Below are 17,360 nucleotides of genomic sequence, written 5' to 3'. Positions count from 1 at the left end.
CAATACATGTCTTCTTTTGAAAAGCCGTATGATCGAACTTTCAATAATATATCTTTCGAAAATCACGGAAGGATAAAAATGAAACGATCAATCATATAAATTTGTTATTATTCGGAAGGATTTTGTTCGCGAGAAACAACATTTTTCTTTCAATGCTCCTTTAATTTACACATTCTTTAAATTTCATAAAACTAACACCAAGAGTTTGAATCTTTCATAGGCAAAATTTAATAGTCATATGAAAATTTGGTTCACATTTTTTATTTTTTGCAAAAAGTAAAATTTATGGTAGTCAAGGAATAAAACCACCTAATCGGATGTCGAGTTTGAATCCAACTTTAAGAATGCAATCGTGTTAGCGTCATCAAAGAAAGCTACGTCATTTATTTATTTTTGAAAGAAAGGAAAGCTCCGTCATTGTTAGTCTTTACAGTTGCGTTCAAATATCATTAGATATCTTTGTCAAGTACATTTGTATACGCCGGTCACTATAGTACATACTCCAAATCCAATCCAAAGGCTAGTTAAAATGCAATCGTGTTAAAATTGTATGAAAGCTCCATCGTTCATTAGTCTTTGCAGTTGCGCTCAAATATCCTTAGATATCCTTGTTAAGCGCATTTGTATAAGCTGGTCACTGTAGTACACACTCCAAATCCAATCCAAAGCCCAGTTACGAGAGTTTCACTTCGCACTTCGTTCTAATAACTTCTAGGTTTTCTCTCTCTCTCTCTCTCTCTCTCTCTCTCTCTCTCAAACTTCAACCTCTCCAATGGCGTCGAAGTTCGGCTTCGCCGGCGGCATACCAGAACGGAAGGTTCGTCCAATATGGGACGCCATTGATTCACGACAATTCAAGAACGCTCTCAAACACGTTACTACGCTTCTCGCTAAACATCCTAATTCACCTTACGTACTCGTAAGATCAATTTTCTCATTTCTTTGTGATTTCTTTGTAATAATCGCTTAATTCAGCTTAATTGAACTGATTTGTCTAATTTGTTTCGTTTTATTGTTAATTAGGCTCTTAAAGCTCTTGTTCTTGAAAGAATGGGGAAGATTGATGATGCCTCCGCTGTTTCACTCACTGCTAAGGAGAATCTTTTTTCTAATGATTTGCTTTCGATGGATGATCTCACTCTCAGTACATTGCAGATTGTGTTTCAGCGTTTGGATCGATGTTAGTTTCGTTCTTTTTCTTCGATTTTTTAGGGTTAAATGTGTTTTTAATTGCAATATAATTCACATTTAGGTTTTTTCAATTTTAGTCTCTATTTTGTATTTGTTGTAGGGTTTATATTTAGTTGGACGAGATTTAGTCTTGACATACATAGGGCTGTTTGAATTGGCTTATTCGAGCTTATCTACTGACATAAGTTGCGTGAAACTGTTTGAGAGAACTTGTGAAAATAGCTTATGACATTGTTCATAAACTGTTTTCAGCTTATTTTCATTGTTAGTTTTGTGAGACTGTTTGGGAGAATTTGTGAAAATAGTTAATGACATTGTTCATAAACTGTTTTCAGCATATTTTCATTAATTCTTCAAGATAGCTAATGAAAACAACTTATAACTCGTACAAACACAATTTAACCTTAGTTTATCTTTTGCTATAGAAACAATTTATACATAAGCACTTATATCATGATAAGTTTTTGTGCATAAGTTGCAAATTAGTTGTTTCTCCCCAACAGGACCATATACTAAAAATACTTTTTTTTTGTAATCTTTATTTAAAATCAAAATTAAACTTGAATAATTATGTTTTAGGATTAAACTTAGGAAGGATAAATTTTTATGAAGATTAGAGACATGTTTAACATTTTTTTTTTAAAATTTAATTTTGTTTTCTGTTTTTCCTTTATTACGCTGTCTTGTGTGTCTGGCATGTCGATTAAAGTTTGTTTGTTTGTTTGATTAGTGGATTTGGCTACTGAATGTTATGAACATGCCTGCGGTAAATTTCCAAATAAAATGGAACTCATGATGGGTTTGTTTAACTGCTATGTCCGGGAATACTCATTTGTTAAGCAACAACAGGTTTGTTGTTTTCTTCTATCAAGGGGTTTGATTTTTTGTTTGTTTAATTTATCTCATTTTTTTTTTTATATGTTTGTCATTTTCTGTTTTCTGATTTGCAGACAGCTATTAAAATGTACAAGCTCGCTGGTGAAGAAAAATATCTTCTTTGGTCTGTTTGTAGCATCCACTTACAGGTTCTCCCCACTTGTTTTCCCCCTTTATCTTATTCAGCGTGTGTTGAAGTGTTTGTTTTTGGTAACCTGAGTCAGCTTGAGAGGGGTTGAATCTGAATTGAAAGAAAAATGTCATCATATAGTGGATAGATGCAAGAAAGTAGAGTATATTAGAACATTGTGGACACTGCTGAGAATTTCGTAATGTGTTGATGTGTTTACAATTTTTGATGGCCTATGATTTACTGTAGTTTTGACTAGTTAATTTTAGAATCATTGTTTTGGTTCTCAATTACTTTTTCCCCATTTCTTTTGGTCAAGCTTGTAATTGTAAGAATGACTTTCTTAAGATATGATATAATGATTGATATTTTTTTCTGCCTAGAATATGGCTGCACAAAGAACATGCAACTCAGTTAAAGAACAAAAAGGAGTGTGTAAAATTATACATTCAGTTGCAAGAAAAGAATCTAGTTTATTTTTTTTAAAGAATCTAAAAAAAAGAAACTAGTTGTAAGAAGTTATTTTATATGCAGTTTGAATTGATCTCAAGGTCTCTATGTCACCAGAGCCAAGACCAAAGCGGCTGATGATTGCAGTAGCTCTAGAGTTTTGGTCTGGTTTCAGGTTCAAGAAGTTTTGACACCATTTATAATGAAACTGTATAAGTATATAGATGCAATACAGGGCTGCAATACAGGGTGTTTGAAGCTATAGCTATCCGCCATCCATTGTTATATTAGAATGTGTTGTAATGATATGGTCTTGAGTTGGGCAAGTTGTTGTCAACATTTGTATACCATTGCTTACATTATAATCTTTTCCAAACCAAACTCCTGAATGCCGTTTTGCTACTGTTCAACAATAAAATTTTGCTATTTATCTGTTGTTTATCTATAATAACTTTGTTTTGATTTTTAAAACTGGCCGGACGTTATGCATCTAGGTTCCTTGTGATGCTTTCATCAACAGTTCATTGATGCAAATTGTTCTGTTTCATTTTTCCTCCAAATAAATTAAACTACTCATGGTGATGTGCTGGATTTAATTCTGTCTAAAACATTTATATTGACTTCTTTTATGTGTACTGAACTCCTGATAGGTGCTTTGTGGTAATGGAGGAGATAAACTTTTAGTTTTAGCTGAAGGCTTACTTAAGAAACATGTTGCTTCACATAGCTTACATGAACCTGAAGGTGATCTTCTAATTTTATTATAATCGTCATCAATATAATTCTGATAAAAAAGAGATTCATTAAGACAAAAGGAGAAGATTACATAGAGATTTGAGGATAAGGGATCCTCCTATGTAAATGAAAAAAAGGGATTCAAACCTATCCTATTGTAGAAGCCAACACCTAATCCTATTGTATAGAAGCTTATTGCTCAGAGCTCTCAATGATACAAGTATAAAAGTAGATGCAGGCCTGGCTGTAATTTTGCAGCAAATATGCCACATACACTAGGGGAAATAGCCTTGTGTGCCGTACAAGCTTAAAATATTTTTGGTATTATTAACTAAATCACGGGCAAGGAAGCTGTTCAAATAAAAGATATATGATCTTAGAGGGAGCATTGGACTTCCGCATCGGTTTATTGAGATTGAAGGACCAAACTAGATATTGGAAGAAGGATTTAACACAAATAACAATAACACCCTGGAAGGATCAAGAGACTAAATCCTTTTATGTAGAGGGTAAAATAACAAAGTCAATAAAACCCAAGATCAAGATACGAAGAAAAATTCCAACCCAGTATTCAATATCATTGCATTACAAAAAATGGAAAAACATGTTGCAAAGCCAAATTAAAAGTGGACCCTCCTATTCGATGTTTCTTTCTTATCTGTTATGGGCAAGCATAAGACTCTGCTATGCCATTAAACAAAACATATGCACACGTGTTCTAAATTTATAAAATTGGTTGCAGCTCTTATGGTCTACATTTCCATATTGGAACAACAAGCTAAGTTCGGCGATGCTTTGGAAATTCTATCTGGGAAATTGGGATCACTATTGACGATCAACGTTGATAAGCTACGAATGCAGGTAATCTCAATAGCTTTCTTCCTGTCATGTAACTTCAGTTTAACTTTTGAGTTCTGCTTGCTATTTATTATGAATATAATTGTCCATCCTATTAAATTAAGGGGATATTTATATTTGGGAATTGGGAGGATGTTTTTCAATGGTTAATTTGGTGGAAGTCATATAGTAATTTGGTTAGTTTGGAGATGCTTAGCTAAATATAGAAAACTGAACAATGCTCTCATAATTAGTCATATAGTAGTGTTGTCCAACGGAAGACTTGACCTTAAAGGGAGCTTTGAATCTGCAAAGTGTTTTTTATCTGGAGAAATGGACAGAACATAGGAGTATGGTTTACCAAAAGTCACACCAGAAGAATCAGTATTTCAGACCCATTTGTCTGCATTAAAAGATAAATTAATTGAATCAAGCAAAAATATTGAAATTGCTTTGAGATTGTATTGTTTTCATGGATTCTCTCTGTTGCTATTCAGACATTTTTTTCAAGGTCTTTCTTGGTTTGACTTGTAGAGGGATTGAGAACTGGGAGGTTTTTTTCCACCATGTAGCCAACCCCATTTTAGTGGGATAAGGCTTGGTTGTTGTTGTTTTTCTATCATATCCTCTTATCCTTCTCCCTCACCCTTGTATACTTTCTTTCACCCTAAAATTGCTGCTCTTTTAAAAAACATGAAACAAAATACGGAAAATTATTTTCTTTTTTATTGTTTTGACTTTTCTCATTAACCTTTAAACTTTGACTTTAAGTTGACAGGGGAGACTCCTGGCTCTGGCGGGTGACTACACTGCTGCTGCTGACATCTTTCACAAAATTCTTGAGTCATGGTATGCCTTGGATGCTGATTTCTTGTTTAGATACGACATCTCAAAAGCTTAGTTGGTTAACCGGTGGCAGTTGTTAAATGTTAATGGATAATGAAGTAGTTATGGTAGGCTTTTCAACTAGGTGGGGTCAGCTATAATGATGAAGTAACACCGCAATGTTTATAACTTTATATCATAACTCATTTTCAAAACTAAATCTTTCTTAATGGTATGGCCTATTTCTAGGCCTTCCTCTACCCATATCCGTTGGAATACCTTTCATTTGACTTACTTTCCTTACTGGGACTTCTATAGGTCTTTTCGACTTATGCGGAAATAACTTAAGTTGGAATTCTGTTATGTAACACATTTTTCCTTATCTTCTCTTGTTTTGTGTTGCTACTTGTTAATCATAATTTTTTAATCTTTATATTATCAAACTTATCTTGTTGATTTTTTACAACCCAACATTTAATCCCACATAACATTACATGTTTAGTAACTACTAAGATTTTCCCTTAAGCTTGATTAATACTTTTCTATAACATATCAACACTCAAAGCACTTTATTTCACACAACGCATACCCTATGGCATAATTCTCCATCTATTTTCATATAATTTAGCATGTTAGATCCAAAATACTTGAACCATTTCATGTGTGGTATGATATCCAATTCTCACCTTTTAGTGAAATTAGTGCTCTTCTCACAGACTTACATGCTAAATACCCATTTTTACTCCTAGCTAAAGCTAAAATGTGTTTACAAAGCTTGTCACCGCATCTCTAACTTTCCATTTACTTCTATCTCTCCAACCATTCAAGACTACAGCATATATGCAAAAGGCATACATCATGGTTCCTATTATTGGATATGTTTTGTACACGTGATGAGTCCATACTTTTGAAAAGTCTTTGTGACCCGCTTGCATTCTCTCACTGTTCATGACTCGTAAGTTATCTCATTGCACATATCCTCGATCAATGTTAAACTCAGACCAGTCATCAGCTTGACCGCATTGTTGTGTCAGTGGGTCACTAGTTGAATCAATGGGTTGGGATTTTTTTTTCTTTTTTCCTACCAATAAAAACTCTCGATACCATTGGGCTTGGTTCGTGGATAATATGGTGGGTGATTTGATGAATCTAGATATACCGTTTTAGATTTTGAACCTAACTCAACCATACAAAACCACTGGCATGTAAGTTCAGGGTTGTCCATTTTTTGTAAACTCTTTATGCCTTTTCTCTAGTTAACGCGCGACTATGGTTTTCCCAATACTTATATTTCAGTTCCTTTCCTGCTTTTAAACTTTCATTTGTTCTTGATTTGTGCCTCTATTTTATGTCGTGCTTAAGATCTACCTTGTTAACATGTAGCTTATATACTAAGTTGTGCCTTCTCTGTATATTTTTCACTTGAGTCATGAAATGAATTTTAAGATATCTGTTCCTGAATAAAATTCATTGGCCAGCTTTTTCTACCATTGACGTTGCTTGTTCTTTTGGCAGTCCAGATGATTGGGAGGGTTTTCTTCATTACCTAGGTTGTTTGCTGGAAGATGGCAGCATTTGGTGTGATGAGGCTGTTAATGATCCAGTTCACCCTCCAAAATTTGTCAGTTGCAAAGTATCACACTTGACAGACGAACAGGTGAATATTTTGTCTTTGAGGGTGTTTTTAAGATAGCAATTCATTTATGCATGAAAGGGGCATTTACTATCTGCATGGAACTTGATTCATGTGTAATTCTAAACTACTGTGAGTGCAGTTTGATAGTCGAATATCAATTGCATCAGCTTTTATACGGAAGTTACAAACAGACACTGTTGATAATTCTGTAAGAGGTCCATACCTAGCAACTATAGAAATTGAAAGAAGAAGGCATTTGCGTGGGAAGGGAAATGATAACAACTTAATGGATGGAATTGTGCAATACTTTTGCAGGTACCTTATATAGCACAGAACATATCATTCTCATAACTTCTCAGTTTTATCCTTAAATGTCACACACAAAGATGTAGTGCTTATTGAGGTGGCATGAATGAAATTTGACATTGAGTGTTGGCTATTGCTGATGAGAAAAACACCCTGGATCTAGTGATCCTGGTGCTAGAGTCTGTTGATCCTTGTGCGAACTATTTACCCGAGAGCTTTCGTTAGTTTGTTGAATTATTGTGAAGAGTGAAAACACTAGTTTTGTATTTTTAAAAATATTATTATGCTGTTTGTCAAAAAAAAAATTATTATTACGTTGTTACCGTGATATTTAAATTCTACGGCAGTTTTCTAGTAGGTTTTAACATATTTGTAACTCTAGGTTGGCTAGCTATATAAATTGTTTTAGAAAAATTGATTCCGTACATATTTAAAGTTTGTTAATAAACGTGATACTTGTTTGATTAAGAGCTCTGTTGTTCTCAGGTTCGGTCACTTGGGTTGCTTTACTTCTGATGTTGAGATGTTTTTTGAAGTCTTCACTACTGATAAGAAGGCAGAGCTATCTGAGAAGTTAATGAAAATCAATGATACATTATCAACTCCACCAACCAAGACACTTGGGCTGTCTATAAGCCTTTTCAAAATTAAACAACAATTATTGCTAGGGGACATGTTTAACTCTTCTGCAAATGGTTGGTCTCTTATTGTTTGTTGCATATGAATACATATCATTGTTTATTCGCCTAGAATTTCAAATGTTCTGCCTTGGTAGAAATATAAAACATACCTGACTGAATGAGCCCTCACCTTATAGCTTAAACTTTCTGGAAGTCGTTGACAATATATCTGTTATTTGATCGGTTCTCCTACCTTTTGTTATTTCTTCATCCATACAACCAGAAAATAATTTTTCATGGACAACTGAGATTGGTGTTTAGACACCTGATTCTCAGTTGAACAAGTCTTACATAATTTGCATATATAAAACAAATAATAGTTGTTATTAACCTTCAATCTTGATCCATTTTGACAATATCTATCTTGCTTCTACTACCAAAATCGTCACTTCTTTTAAAATATTCTTAATTTTTTTATCCTGATAAATCGTTTCTTTTATAAAACCCACTTGGGTTGGCCTGGTGGTGTTGGCTTGGGACCTTGGAGTTTTCTCCTCCTCAAAGTCTGAGGTTTGATTCTACCCAATGCCAATTTGGGTGGGCTAATTTAACTTAAAATAAAATCGTTTCCTTTTCTGTTTCCCCCCTTGGGAGAGGTTAGAAACAAGCTGCTCATGTTTTCAGCCCGTGGTTTATAGGTCAAAGCCTGAGCTTCCATATTGAGTATTAATGTAGTTCTTCTTAACTTGTCCCAGATGTTGAGGTCTCATGTGTTCAAATGTTTGAAATGTATTGCAAAAACATTCCACTTTCAAAAGATTTGGATCCACAAGAGAGCATGCATGGCGAGGAGCTTCTTTCAATTACAAGCAATATTTTGGTTCAGGTATGCTATATTTCATTTGTTTTATTTTTTTAATTTTTTTTATCTGGCACGTTTTCAAATTTATTTTGTAGATATCCTACTCTTGCTATAGTTTTAATTTTAATTTTTAGTTTGGTTTCTTGTTTACACGTTTTCAAATTTATTTTGAAGATATCCTACTCTTGTTATAGATTCAAAAGATTTTGAATAAGCAGATTGTTTTTTGGAGGGGGATCGGGAGTGGTAGGAGACACATAGATGTAATGGTTAAGTGAGAGGGTTACCATTGAAGAATAGGCAGAGAGATGGACAATCTGCTTATTTTGTTTTGGTGTGGCAAATGCTATTTTTGACGAAGTAGTTGATGTGTCAGTTTTGGCTGCGGGTTCTCTCTTTTTCGTTTTTAGGTCGATATATTACCTTGTCTAAAAGCAACTATGTCTTGAGCTATGATGTATAGGTATGGTACCAGTTCCTGGTTCGCGATACAACATGTATGAATTTTTTTGAAGGTAGGATACATCAATATAAAAGATAAAAATAATCTATCAAATATAGATAAAAATTATATTGTGTTGTAAAGACATGTATAGAAAAATATAATTATCTAAAATATCGTAGAAAGGAGGGATTGTAGAAAACATCTGTAGAAAATAGATAATGATATAATAAAAAATGGAAAACAAGATTTTCATGAGGGAATAAAAATCAGCATGCTTGAACGGTACTAATAAAAAAATATATAATGCTCCTCACAAGTTCTTGCAAGTTGGCAGAATTTTATTTCCACTGCATATTACTTTGTTATCGTGTTAATTCCCCATAAGTATCCGCAGCGAGGCAATTGAAAAGTCGAGTTAGAGAGTGCTTCAACGTATTGATAGTGGATTTGGCTCATAACAGAAGCCCCAGGTTCTGCCATACTTGTCCGCCTCAAAACACCATATTGTGGTTGGTGCCACAGTCCTTAACAAAATTGGAGTGGCGGTTGGCATAAAAACAGCCACTGCAATCTGCCTTGGCCTGGCCGCATTTTAACAACACTGGTGTGTGTCGCACAGTTAGAGACTCACACCAGTATTGATCGTGGTGAACTGGAGAAGAAGACCCAATAACGTTTCCTGGTCGCAGACTCGCACCATTGTGGATTCCCTCTCTGCATTTAAAAAAACCTTAAATCTAAATTAATCATTCCTAGGTTGTGAACCTGATCCATTTTGTATGATCTAGCATGTGTGCTCTTGTGTTCGTGTACCCTGCTAAAATAAAATCTGTGGCACTGATATTACCATGTGTGTAATCAGCCATTTCTGATGTACGCTTTAGATGCTCGATGTGATCCAGGCTTAAAAAAAAAGGGCAACCCGGTGCACCAAAGCTCCCGCATACGCATGGTCCGGCAAGGGGTCCCACCATTTGGTGTATTGTACGCAGCCTTACCCTGTTTTTACACCAGAGGCTGTTTCCAGGACTTGAACCTGTGACCTTTCAGTCACATGACAACAACTTTACCAGTTGCGCCGATGTGATCCAGGCTTATTGCATATCTTTCTTTTTAACAATAACATTAGTTTTAACTTTTCAGAGGTCACTGTATTGTAGTAAATTTGAATGTTTCTGTTGACTGTTTCCTAAAAAATGTTCAGAATGGGATTAGTTATTGTTTTGTAGGTTTTTATAAAAAAGTAAATAATTTATTATTTTATCCCATCCATTACGTTTTTTCTCCAAAATAAATAACCATATAAATAAATGGGTTATAGAATTTAATACTGGTAGTTTATTTGTTTCTGAATTAAATTAAAACCAAATTTTTTTTACATTACATTACTTCAAAAGTTAAATTCGTCATTTTGCTTTGGAATTGTTTATGTTTCTTGTTTGATGCTTGGAAATGTCCAAACATTGTTGTGTTTTAGAACTGCATTGCAGGTAATTTTTATCATTGTAAATACTGAGACATCACTCTGACTGATGTTCACTACTTGTGATACTGTTGTAGTTATTCTGGCGTACCAAAAATGTTGGCTATTTGGTAGAGGCGGTCATGGTTTTGGAGTTTGGCTTGTCAATACGAAGGTCAGGCATAATTGTTTTGTATTATATCTTGAAATCTCCCATGAAAATGCATCAAGCAGAAGAAGCATTTCATTGAACTTGCATAGGTCTTTGGCTATCCATGTATCACATCTGGCCAATGTTTTGTCTTCACATCATATATATGCAATACAACAGTACTGTGTTCCGGCTCCTCTAAAGCGAGCAACTCACTTTAGAATGTAAAATGAGTATTATCATTGATTAAGAAATCAAAGGTGGGTATTATAGGTAGATCATAATAAATCACGTTTTTTTTTTTAAATAACATTTGATTTTCTCACTTCACTCGCTATAGAGGAGCCCAATTCAGTACTGTTATAGTTATACACCTTCATATTATGCATCTGTTTGAACTTACATTAGAGAATCTGCTTAGTGAGTATTATAATATAATAAATATATCTTTTATATTACATTAGAGGATCATATTTTATTTCCTAGGATTTATATATAATCTCAGAGTATCTTAGATTTTCTCTTATGATTAGTTCTTATATTTCATGTATACTATTTTGATTTGTTTCTTGATATCCCTATTTAGGGCTAGAGTCTTGTATCCCCCTATATATAGGGGTTAGTGTTTAGTCTTTGGTATCAAGTTGTTATCAATAGTATCCGAAGTTCCTATTATTTTCTGTCCTCCTTTTATATCAATTCCCACAACTTCAACAGTGAGAAGAATATCTACTTTATCAAAAGATAATAGTGTAAATTTTTTAAAGATCCTAGCTTTATAATCTACAATTTAATGCACTTCTTAGATTTTTATGAATTCAGACTGCTCTGTTTATTTTAGTTCTTGCATTAGAAGGGTTAGAGTTTATCATGATTAAGTTAGTTAGCAATTGGTATATAATGACTTTTGACTTGAAAACTTATGGATGATGCAAAATATCCTATAGTACAGCAGTCAGCAGATTGTTTGACTTTATTGGCCTTGTTTGCATAGTCATGCAAGAGTTTTGCATTTCTTATGTTACTACTGCATATTTCTTCTTATTTTTATACTTTCATTCGATAAATATGAACTAAATACATTTTTCTGAATATTAAATGATTTTTAATTTTAGTTATTTGATGGACACAATGCCAGAGTAGTCTCTATTCTTGAATAGTGTAGTGTATTATGTCTTCGGCAGGAGGACTGGGCGTGTCCCTGTTTTGATTACTTTCAATTTTGTTTCCTTGGTGTGTTTATACTCCTGCCTTTAATGCATTGGATGATTTGATTCAGGGGGGCAGATCTTAAACTAAATGGTTATGATTCTGTTGCAGGATCATTTTTTACTTTGAAATAACTGATGCACTTTTCTTGTCTTTTGCAGATATGTATCACAGTACAAGATATTGCTATTGCACTTGTATTGCCACTTTGGTGCTCTTTCAGTGGCACATGAATGGTAAGGTAGTTCAGTTAGTTATTTTTTACGTCATAGAAAAGTCTACATAATATTTGGGTTTGTTCTTTTGAATAATTTGTTGCCATTATCCTATGTAAAGTATTTTTTAATTCTTCTCTTCAGGTATAAATCACTGGATGTCAAGAATATCTTGATGGAAAGTATGTTACACCACATTTTGCCCCAGATGCTGGTCTCTCCACTATGGACAGAGTTAAACAGTCTGCTAAAGGATTACCTGAAGTTTATGGATGATCACTTCAGAGAATCTGCAGATTTAACATTTCTTGCATATCATCATAAAAATTACTCAAAAGTATGTATAGTTTAGTATTATTTCTAGAAACTATCCTTTTGAACTATATTATATACATGGAGCATGTATATGCATAGATCTGCAATTGTAAATCTATTTTCTTCAAAACATTTGTTCATGCATAGCATGCTAGATAATCGATGCCTAGTTACAACATTCTTATCTATGGAGATTATCAATCAGTCTGTTCTGTCTGCCTCTTCCAAAAAAAGTAACATAATTTTGTGGTTGAGTCTTTTGACAACATTTGACTAGGTTTAAATTTTTTTCATAATTGATGCAAGGCTAAAATTCAAATTGATAAGGGCAGAATGGTGTTCCTTTTGTAGAATATTTAAAAGATTTTTTTACTTAATGTCTTGATATCTGCTGAACCTTGTAGGAAATGAAGTCAAGATTTGATCATATTTTGTTGTATTCTTAGTGGAGAGCCATACTCAGAACATGATTAGTGTGCATGTGTCCATTTAGTGGTGTGGTTGAGATGCTGCTGCTCATTAACATAAAAATATATACACATGGACATTGTATGTTAGAGTACATCTGTATGGTTTATGTTTCTGTATAGCCTCTGTGTAGTATACTGTTTTGCACACATGATCTTTTAGCATGTTTACAAGTCAGTCAGTTAGTTTGAGTTGCTGTTATCCAACTGCAAGTGGGTTAAGCCTTGAATTATCATGTGCGATATATAAACATTCGTTCACAGCTCAGCTTGATAATACGGAAATCTATTCTTGGAAGTTGAAAATAATTCCGTCTTTATTCCATTGAATTCTCTCTTTTATCACCTTAAATTTTTTCCTCTATCTCATGTTGGTTTTAATGTAATTTCGAAAGCACCGTGTCCATGTTTTAGTTGATTGAATTGAGGCTTACATTTACTTCATATTCCAGATAATTGAATTTGTCCAGTTCAAAGATAGGCTGCAACGCTCCAGTCAGTATTTGGTCACACGAGTTGAAACGCCCATTTTACAGCTAAAGCAGAATGCAGATAACATTGAAGACGAAGAGGTGATCCACATCTTCCATCTTTGATATGTGTTGCCTCTCTTTATATACAGTGGCTGGGTTAACAAGTTCATATTTTCTTAGGGCATCCTTCAAAGCATGAAATGTGGGGTTGACTTCCTTGAGCTGTCTAACGAGATTGGGTCAAAGTCTTTGACCTTCAATGAAGACTTGGAGTCACGGCCCTGGTGGACACCAACAGTAGAGAAAAATTACCTTTTAGGTTAGTTTCTCAATGATATTTCCAGCATAGAAACCATTCATCTTGTATTCTTGCAACTACTCAAAAAGAAAATGAATCCTCAAAATATGTGAGTTAAATGATTATCAAATTGGTTTTTCACCTTAATGCAATACAAGTGAAAGTGTACGTGATACTGCATTTTGCCTAAGCTGTTCCTTAACAATATTACTTCAAGTAAATGACCTTTAGGCTTGAAGGGAGGTCAAAGTTACAATATTATGGTATTGTTCAGTTAATGAGGTAAAATTTGTTAATTATTTTACCACTCGGGCAGCAATGCACTTTTGTTTGATCAAACACTGCAAATAATATTAAAATAATATAGAAAAAGGCATACATACAATATTTTAAGTAAGCTAAGCAGTACTTCTGGCCCGTATCTTTGAAACGAGATTTTAAAGATGCAATTAAAGTTAAATTTGAAAATAATTGGTATTAGGATCTTTACAACTGGTGGGAGTTGAAAGGTATGTTCTGCATGCAAGCGACCATGTGAAGTTCCAAATCGTGTGGTTCATGTCAATCTACCACAAAATCTTTCTCCATCCCTCTCCATTTTATATAACTCTCTCTCTCAATCTTTTCATATTTTTTTTCCTTTTCTCTTGCCTCCCACATTTATTCCTCCTTTTTGGAGAGGGTCCTGAGCCGTGGTTCAGAGTCTTCAGATTTCTTATTATAATCTGGTTCTGATGTATTGTGGTTGTTGATTACTATATTTAAACTTAGCTGACATCTTCTGTTTCAGGGCCATTTCAAGGGATTTCATATTGCCCCAAAGAAATATTGGTAAGTCAAATCCGTCTGAACCATTTGTTATCGGATTATAAATTACACTGTTGCTTTAAAAACTAAAGCTACTGTTAGTTTTTTTTTAATATTTCCTTCTTCATTGCATGGTTTGTCAACACTGTAGACTAAAGAGAGGGAAACAAGTTTAAAGAGAGAAATTGAGAAGAAATCCCTACTCCCACGGATGATCTATCTTTCAATTCAAAGTGCTTCCTTATCAATCAAGGAACATGTTGAGGTCAATGGTTCTGTTAAACCAGACATCACTTTGGAGCTGAAATTATTGCTGGAGCGCTTTTCACAATTTTTGGGCTTTTCTCTTAGTGAAGCAATAGAAGTGGTCAAGGGGAGTTTCTCTAATGGTGAAAGATCTGTGGTATGAATACTTACGCTTTTATGCACTAAATATTTATAGTAGATCCATGGAACTGAGACTTTGTAATGTTTCTTTGATGTCCTAGCATGTTATACTCATACAACTGCAAACTTTACATTATTTTTCTAAATCGAAACTAAGTTAAAGTAACTATGTGATGATCTAGATATCTCGGAACACAAATGAAACGGAAGACATCATTGAACAATATTAATACTGGAAAAAATACTTGCATAGTAGATGCAGCGGTTGAAAACTGAGCTGTTCTTCATACAATTTAGGATAGGGCTTGCAGATTTGGGACATTTGTTTGAACTGCTGCATGTTATAATTTGGTGTTCTGGCATAATGTTTGATACAGTTTTTCCTTTTTTTTTATACATTCGAATATATTATTTATATATTGTTGCAACTTGTAACTAATAATTTGATTCATATTTTCAAAAAAATGTTGCAGGTTTCTGACTCCAACTTGATTGATTGGTTGAATTTCACTGTATTCTTAAATGCGTGGAACCTGAGTTCCCGTGAACTTGTACACCCAGATAGAAATGAAGGTAGGCCAATTATTTGGAATATCTTAGATTCATTGTTGGAGAGGTATATTTTAGAGAACGTTAGGTCCATGGAGCCCCAGCTATGCTCTCCTTGCAGCAAAGTTCAACTTCTGATGCAGTTAGTTACAGAACCTTTGGCGTGGCATGGACTTGTGATCCAGTCTTGTCTAAGATCCTGTCTCCCATCAAGTAAGAAGAAAAAGAAAAGTGGGTCGGCCTATCAGTCTAGCTCAAATTTGGCTCACGCCATCACAGAATCTGTTCAGCAATTATCTCTTGTATTGGAAGGTGTTATAAAGCAGATAAGTGAATCGAACAGAAGACCTGAAGATGAGAACTCGGATGGCATTCTTTCTCTTCTCCGGAAAGATGAGCATAATGATGGGCCAGGCCGGGTCTTTCATGTTTTAGAAACATTTATTTCGTCTATGAGTAACGCGGAAGTTGGTGATCGTATCTACCACTCACTTAAGTCTTGGAGTCCTGCTGATGTTGCCAGGAAAATGATGACAGGAAAGCTTAAAGTATTGACGGCGTTTTCAGCCATCTGTGAATCAAAATTGAAGTTATTGCAGTCTCTGAAACAGCAGATAGCTCAAGTTTGAAGAAATGTCATCAGTGTCTGGTGCAGGAGTTTTATTTCAGCTTGTCAAACGACTCATTAGTCAGTCCTCATATGAAAACTTAAATATCAGGGATCGAGAAAATGTGTTTCAGTTCTGCTGCTATTTTCGTTAGTTTCATCTACTGATTTCAAGTCAGAAGCTTCTGTTGAAGTCATGGTGTTTTATAGTTTTGTTGGTCATTCTGTAAAATTTTCTTGAGTGCACATTCAACCCTCTCCCCTCTTTTTGAGTCGTTGGTGGAGAATTTTAGCTTGTTTGTCTGAGCGAAAATTTTGGCAATGTATCATTGATTTTATTGTTTTGAATTATACATTCTTGATATTGTGTTGACCTTCGGTTATCATTCCAAAGCTCTATTTTTTGTTCGTCACATGTTGGGTAAGAGTACCTCAAATCCCTTACAAGATTATCCCCATTTTCCCAGTCACAGCTGGGATCACGGGTATTTACCATGTTAGCATTTGCATACGTTGATGTAAGTCTATATTTTATGGCTTAACTGCATTTTTAGTTCCTATGCTTTGCATCAACTATCAAGTGTGATTTAGGGCCCGTTTGTTACGGATTAAAATAAAAGTGATTTTGACATCAAATAATTTAGAGATTATATTTTAGAGATTTTGTGTAAAATTAGAATCTACTTTGCGTTTGTTTACTGTAATAAAAATCACTTTTTTTAAACAAATAATCTAGTTTGTTTGGATAACGATTTTTTTTTTGCAAAATTAGTTCAATTTTTAAATCACATTTCTCTCTCCTCTAAATAAAAATTTATTTTTTGAGAAGTTGTTATTTGAATCTGATTTTAGATTTTTTTTAGATTCTGATTTTTTTTTTAAATCTGTAATAAATGGATGCAAAACTCTTAAAATGATTTTTTTAAAAAAAAAAATTATAACAAACGGGCTCTTAATCTCCTAACATATTGTGTCACTTAGGTTCTCGTACTTTTTTGGATTAACTGCACGATTTTTCTCATTTGATTATGCAATGCCATAGTAGTTCAATTTTCATTGAAGATACAATGAGCACAACTCGGTCTCTTTTGGGTAGCCTGCAATTTAAGACTAATCTCAACAATACTTTTAACTTTCCCAAATCATCAAGAACCAAACATAACTCTTCTCCCATCATGCCTCAAGCCATTCCAGTCAGTCTACACAATGCAACAATCGTGTCATAGAATGAAGAACTTGCACCATGCAACCATGGTGACATTAATATCAAATGCATCGTTTTTGAACCTCTTGTCCTAAAAAGAATATATTTAATCTTTCGAAATGCATCGTAGTTTCTTTTGGCGCATCACATTTGGCAATAGCACCATCATCCATAGGCAGAATTACCCACATATAAGATGTATAAAATACTATTAGATGATAAATTTATGTTCTGTTTTAAAGTTCTTCAATGATCTGCAAAACTGGCAATATCACCATCATCCATAGGCAGAATTACCCACAT

General features: G+C 34.1%; 1 protein-coding gene across 1 annotated transcript; it reads left to right on the top strand.

Annotated features, from left to right (window-relative positions):
• Positions 1-772: 772 nt before the first annotated feature.
• LOC25490988 (N-terminal acetyltransferase B complex auxiliary subunit NAA25) lies at positions 773-16,266 on the top strand. Its single transcript, XM_013604901.3, has 19 exons — positions 773-919; positions 1,024-1,180; positions 1,922-2,040; positions 2,142-2,216; positions 3,298-3,391; positions 4,125-4,243; positions 4,998-5,068; positions 6,560-6,701; positions 6,820-6,995; positions 7,473-7,681; positions 8,362-8,492; positions 10,474-10,550; positions 11,897-11,971; positions 12,095-12,287; positions 13,185-13,304; positions 13,386-13,524; positions 14,294-14,334; positions 14,462-14,713; positions 15,171-16,266. The coding sequence occupies exons 1-19, from the start codon at positions 773-775 to the stop codon at positions 15,873-15,875; spliced, it is 3,042 nt and encodes a 1,013-aa protein (XP_013460355.1). The 3' UTR covers positions 15,876-16,266.
• Positions 16,267-17,360: the final 1,094 nt, after the last annotated feature.

This window comes from Medicago truncatula, chromosome 3 (genome assembly GCF_003473485.1).
Source record: "Medicago truncatula cultivar Jemalong A17 chromosome 3, MtrunA17r5.0-ANR, whole genome shotgun sequence".
Lineage (NCBI taxonomy): Eukaryota > Viridiplantae > Streptophyta > Magnoliopsida > Fabales > Fabaceae > Medicago > Medicago truncatula.
The sequence above is the reverse complement of the archived record's forward strand: the minus strand, read 5'-3'. Positions and strand labels throughout refer to the sequence as shown.

Bases quoted from the DNA above. Each gene is read 5' to 3' on its own strand.
- LOC25490988 (XM_013604901.3), top strand. From the start codon at position 773: ATGGCGTCGAAGTTCGGCTTCGCCGGCGGCATACCAGAACGGAAGGTT. The intron at 6,702-6,819 runs GTGAATATTTTG...CTGTGAGTGCAG, and splicing joins CACACTTGACAGACGAACAG to TTTGATAGTCGAATATCAAT. The intron at 14,335-14,461 runs GTAAGTCAAATC...TCAACACTGTAG, and splicing joins ATTGCCCCAAAGAAATATTG to ACTAAAGAGAGGGAAACAAG.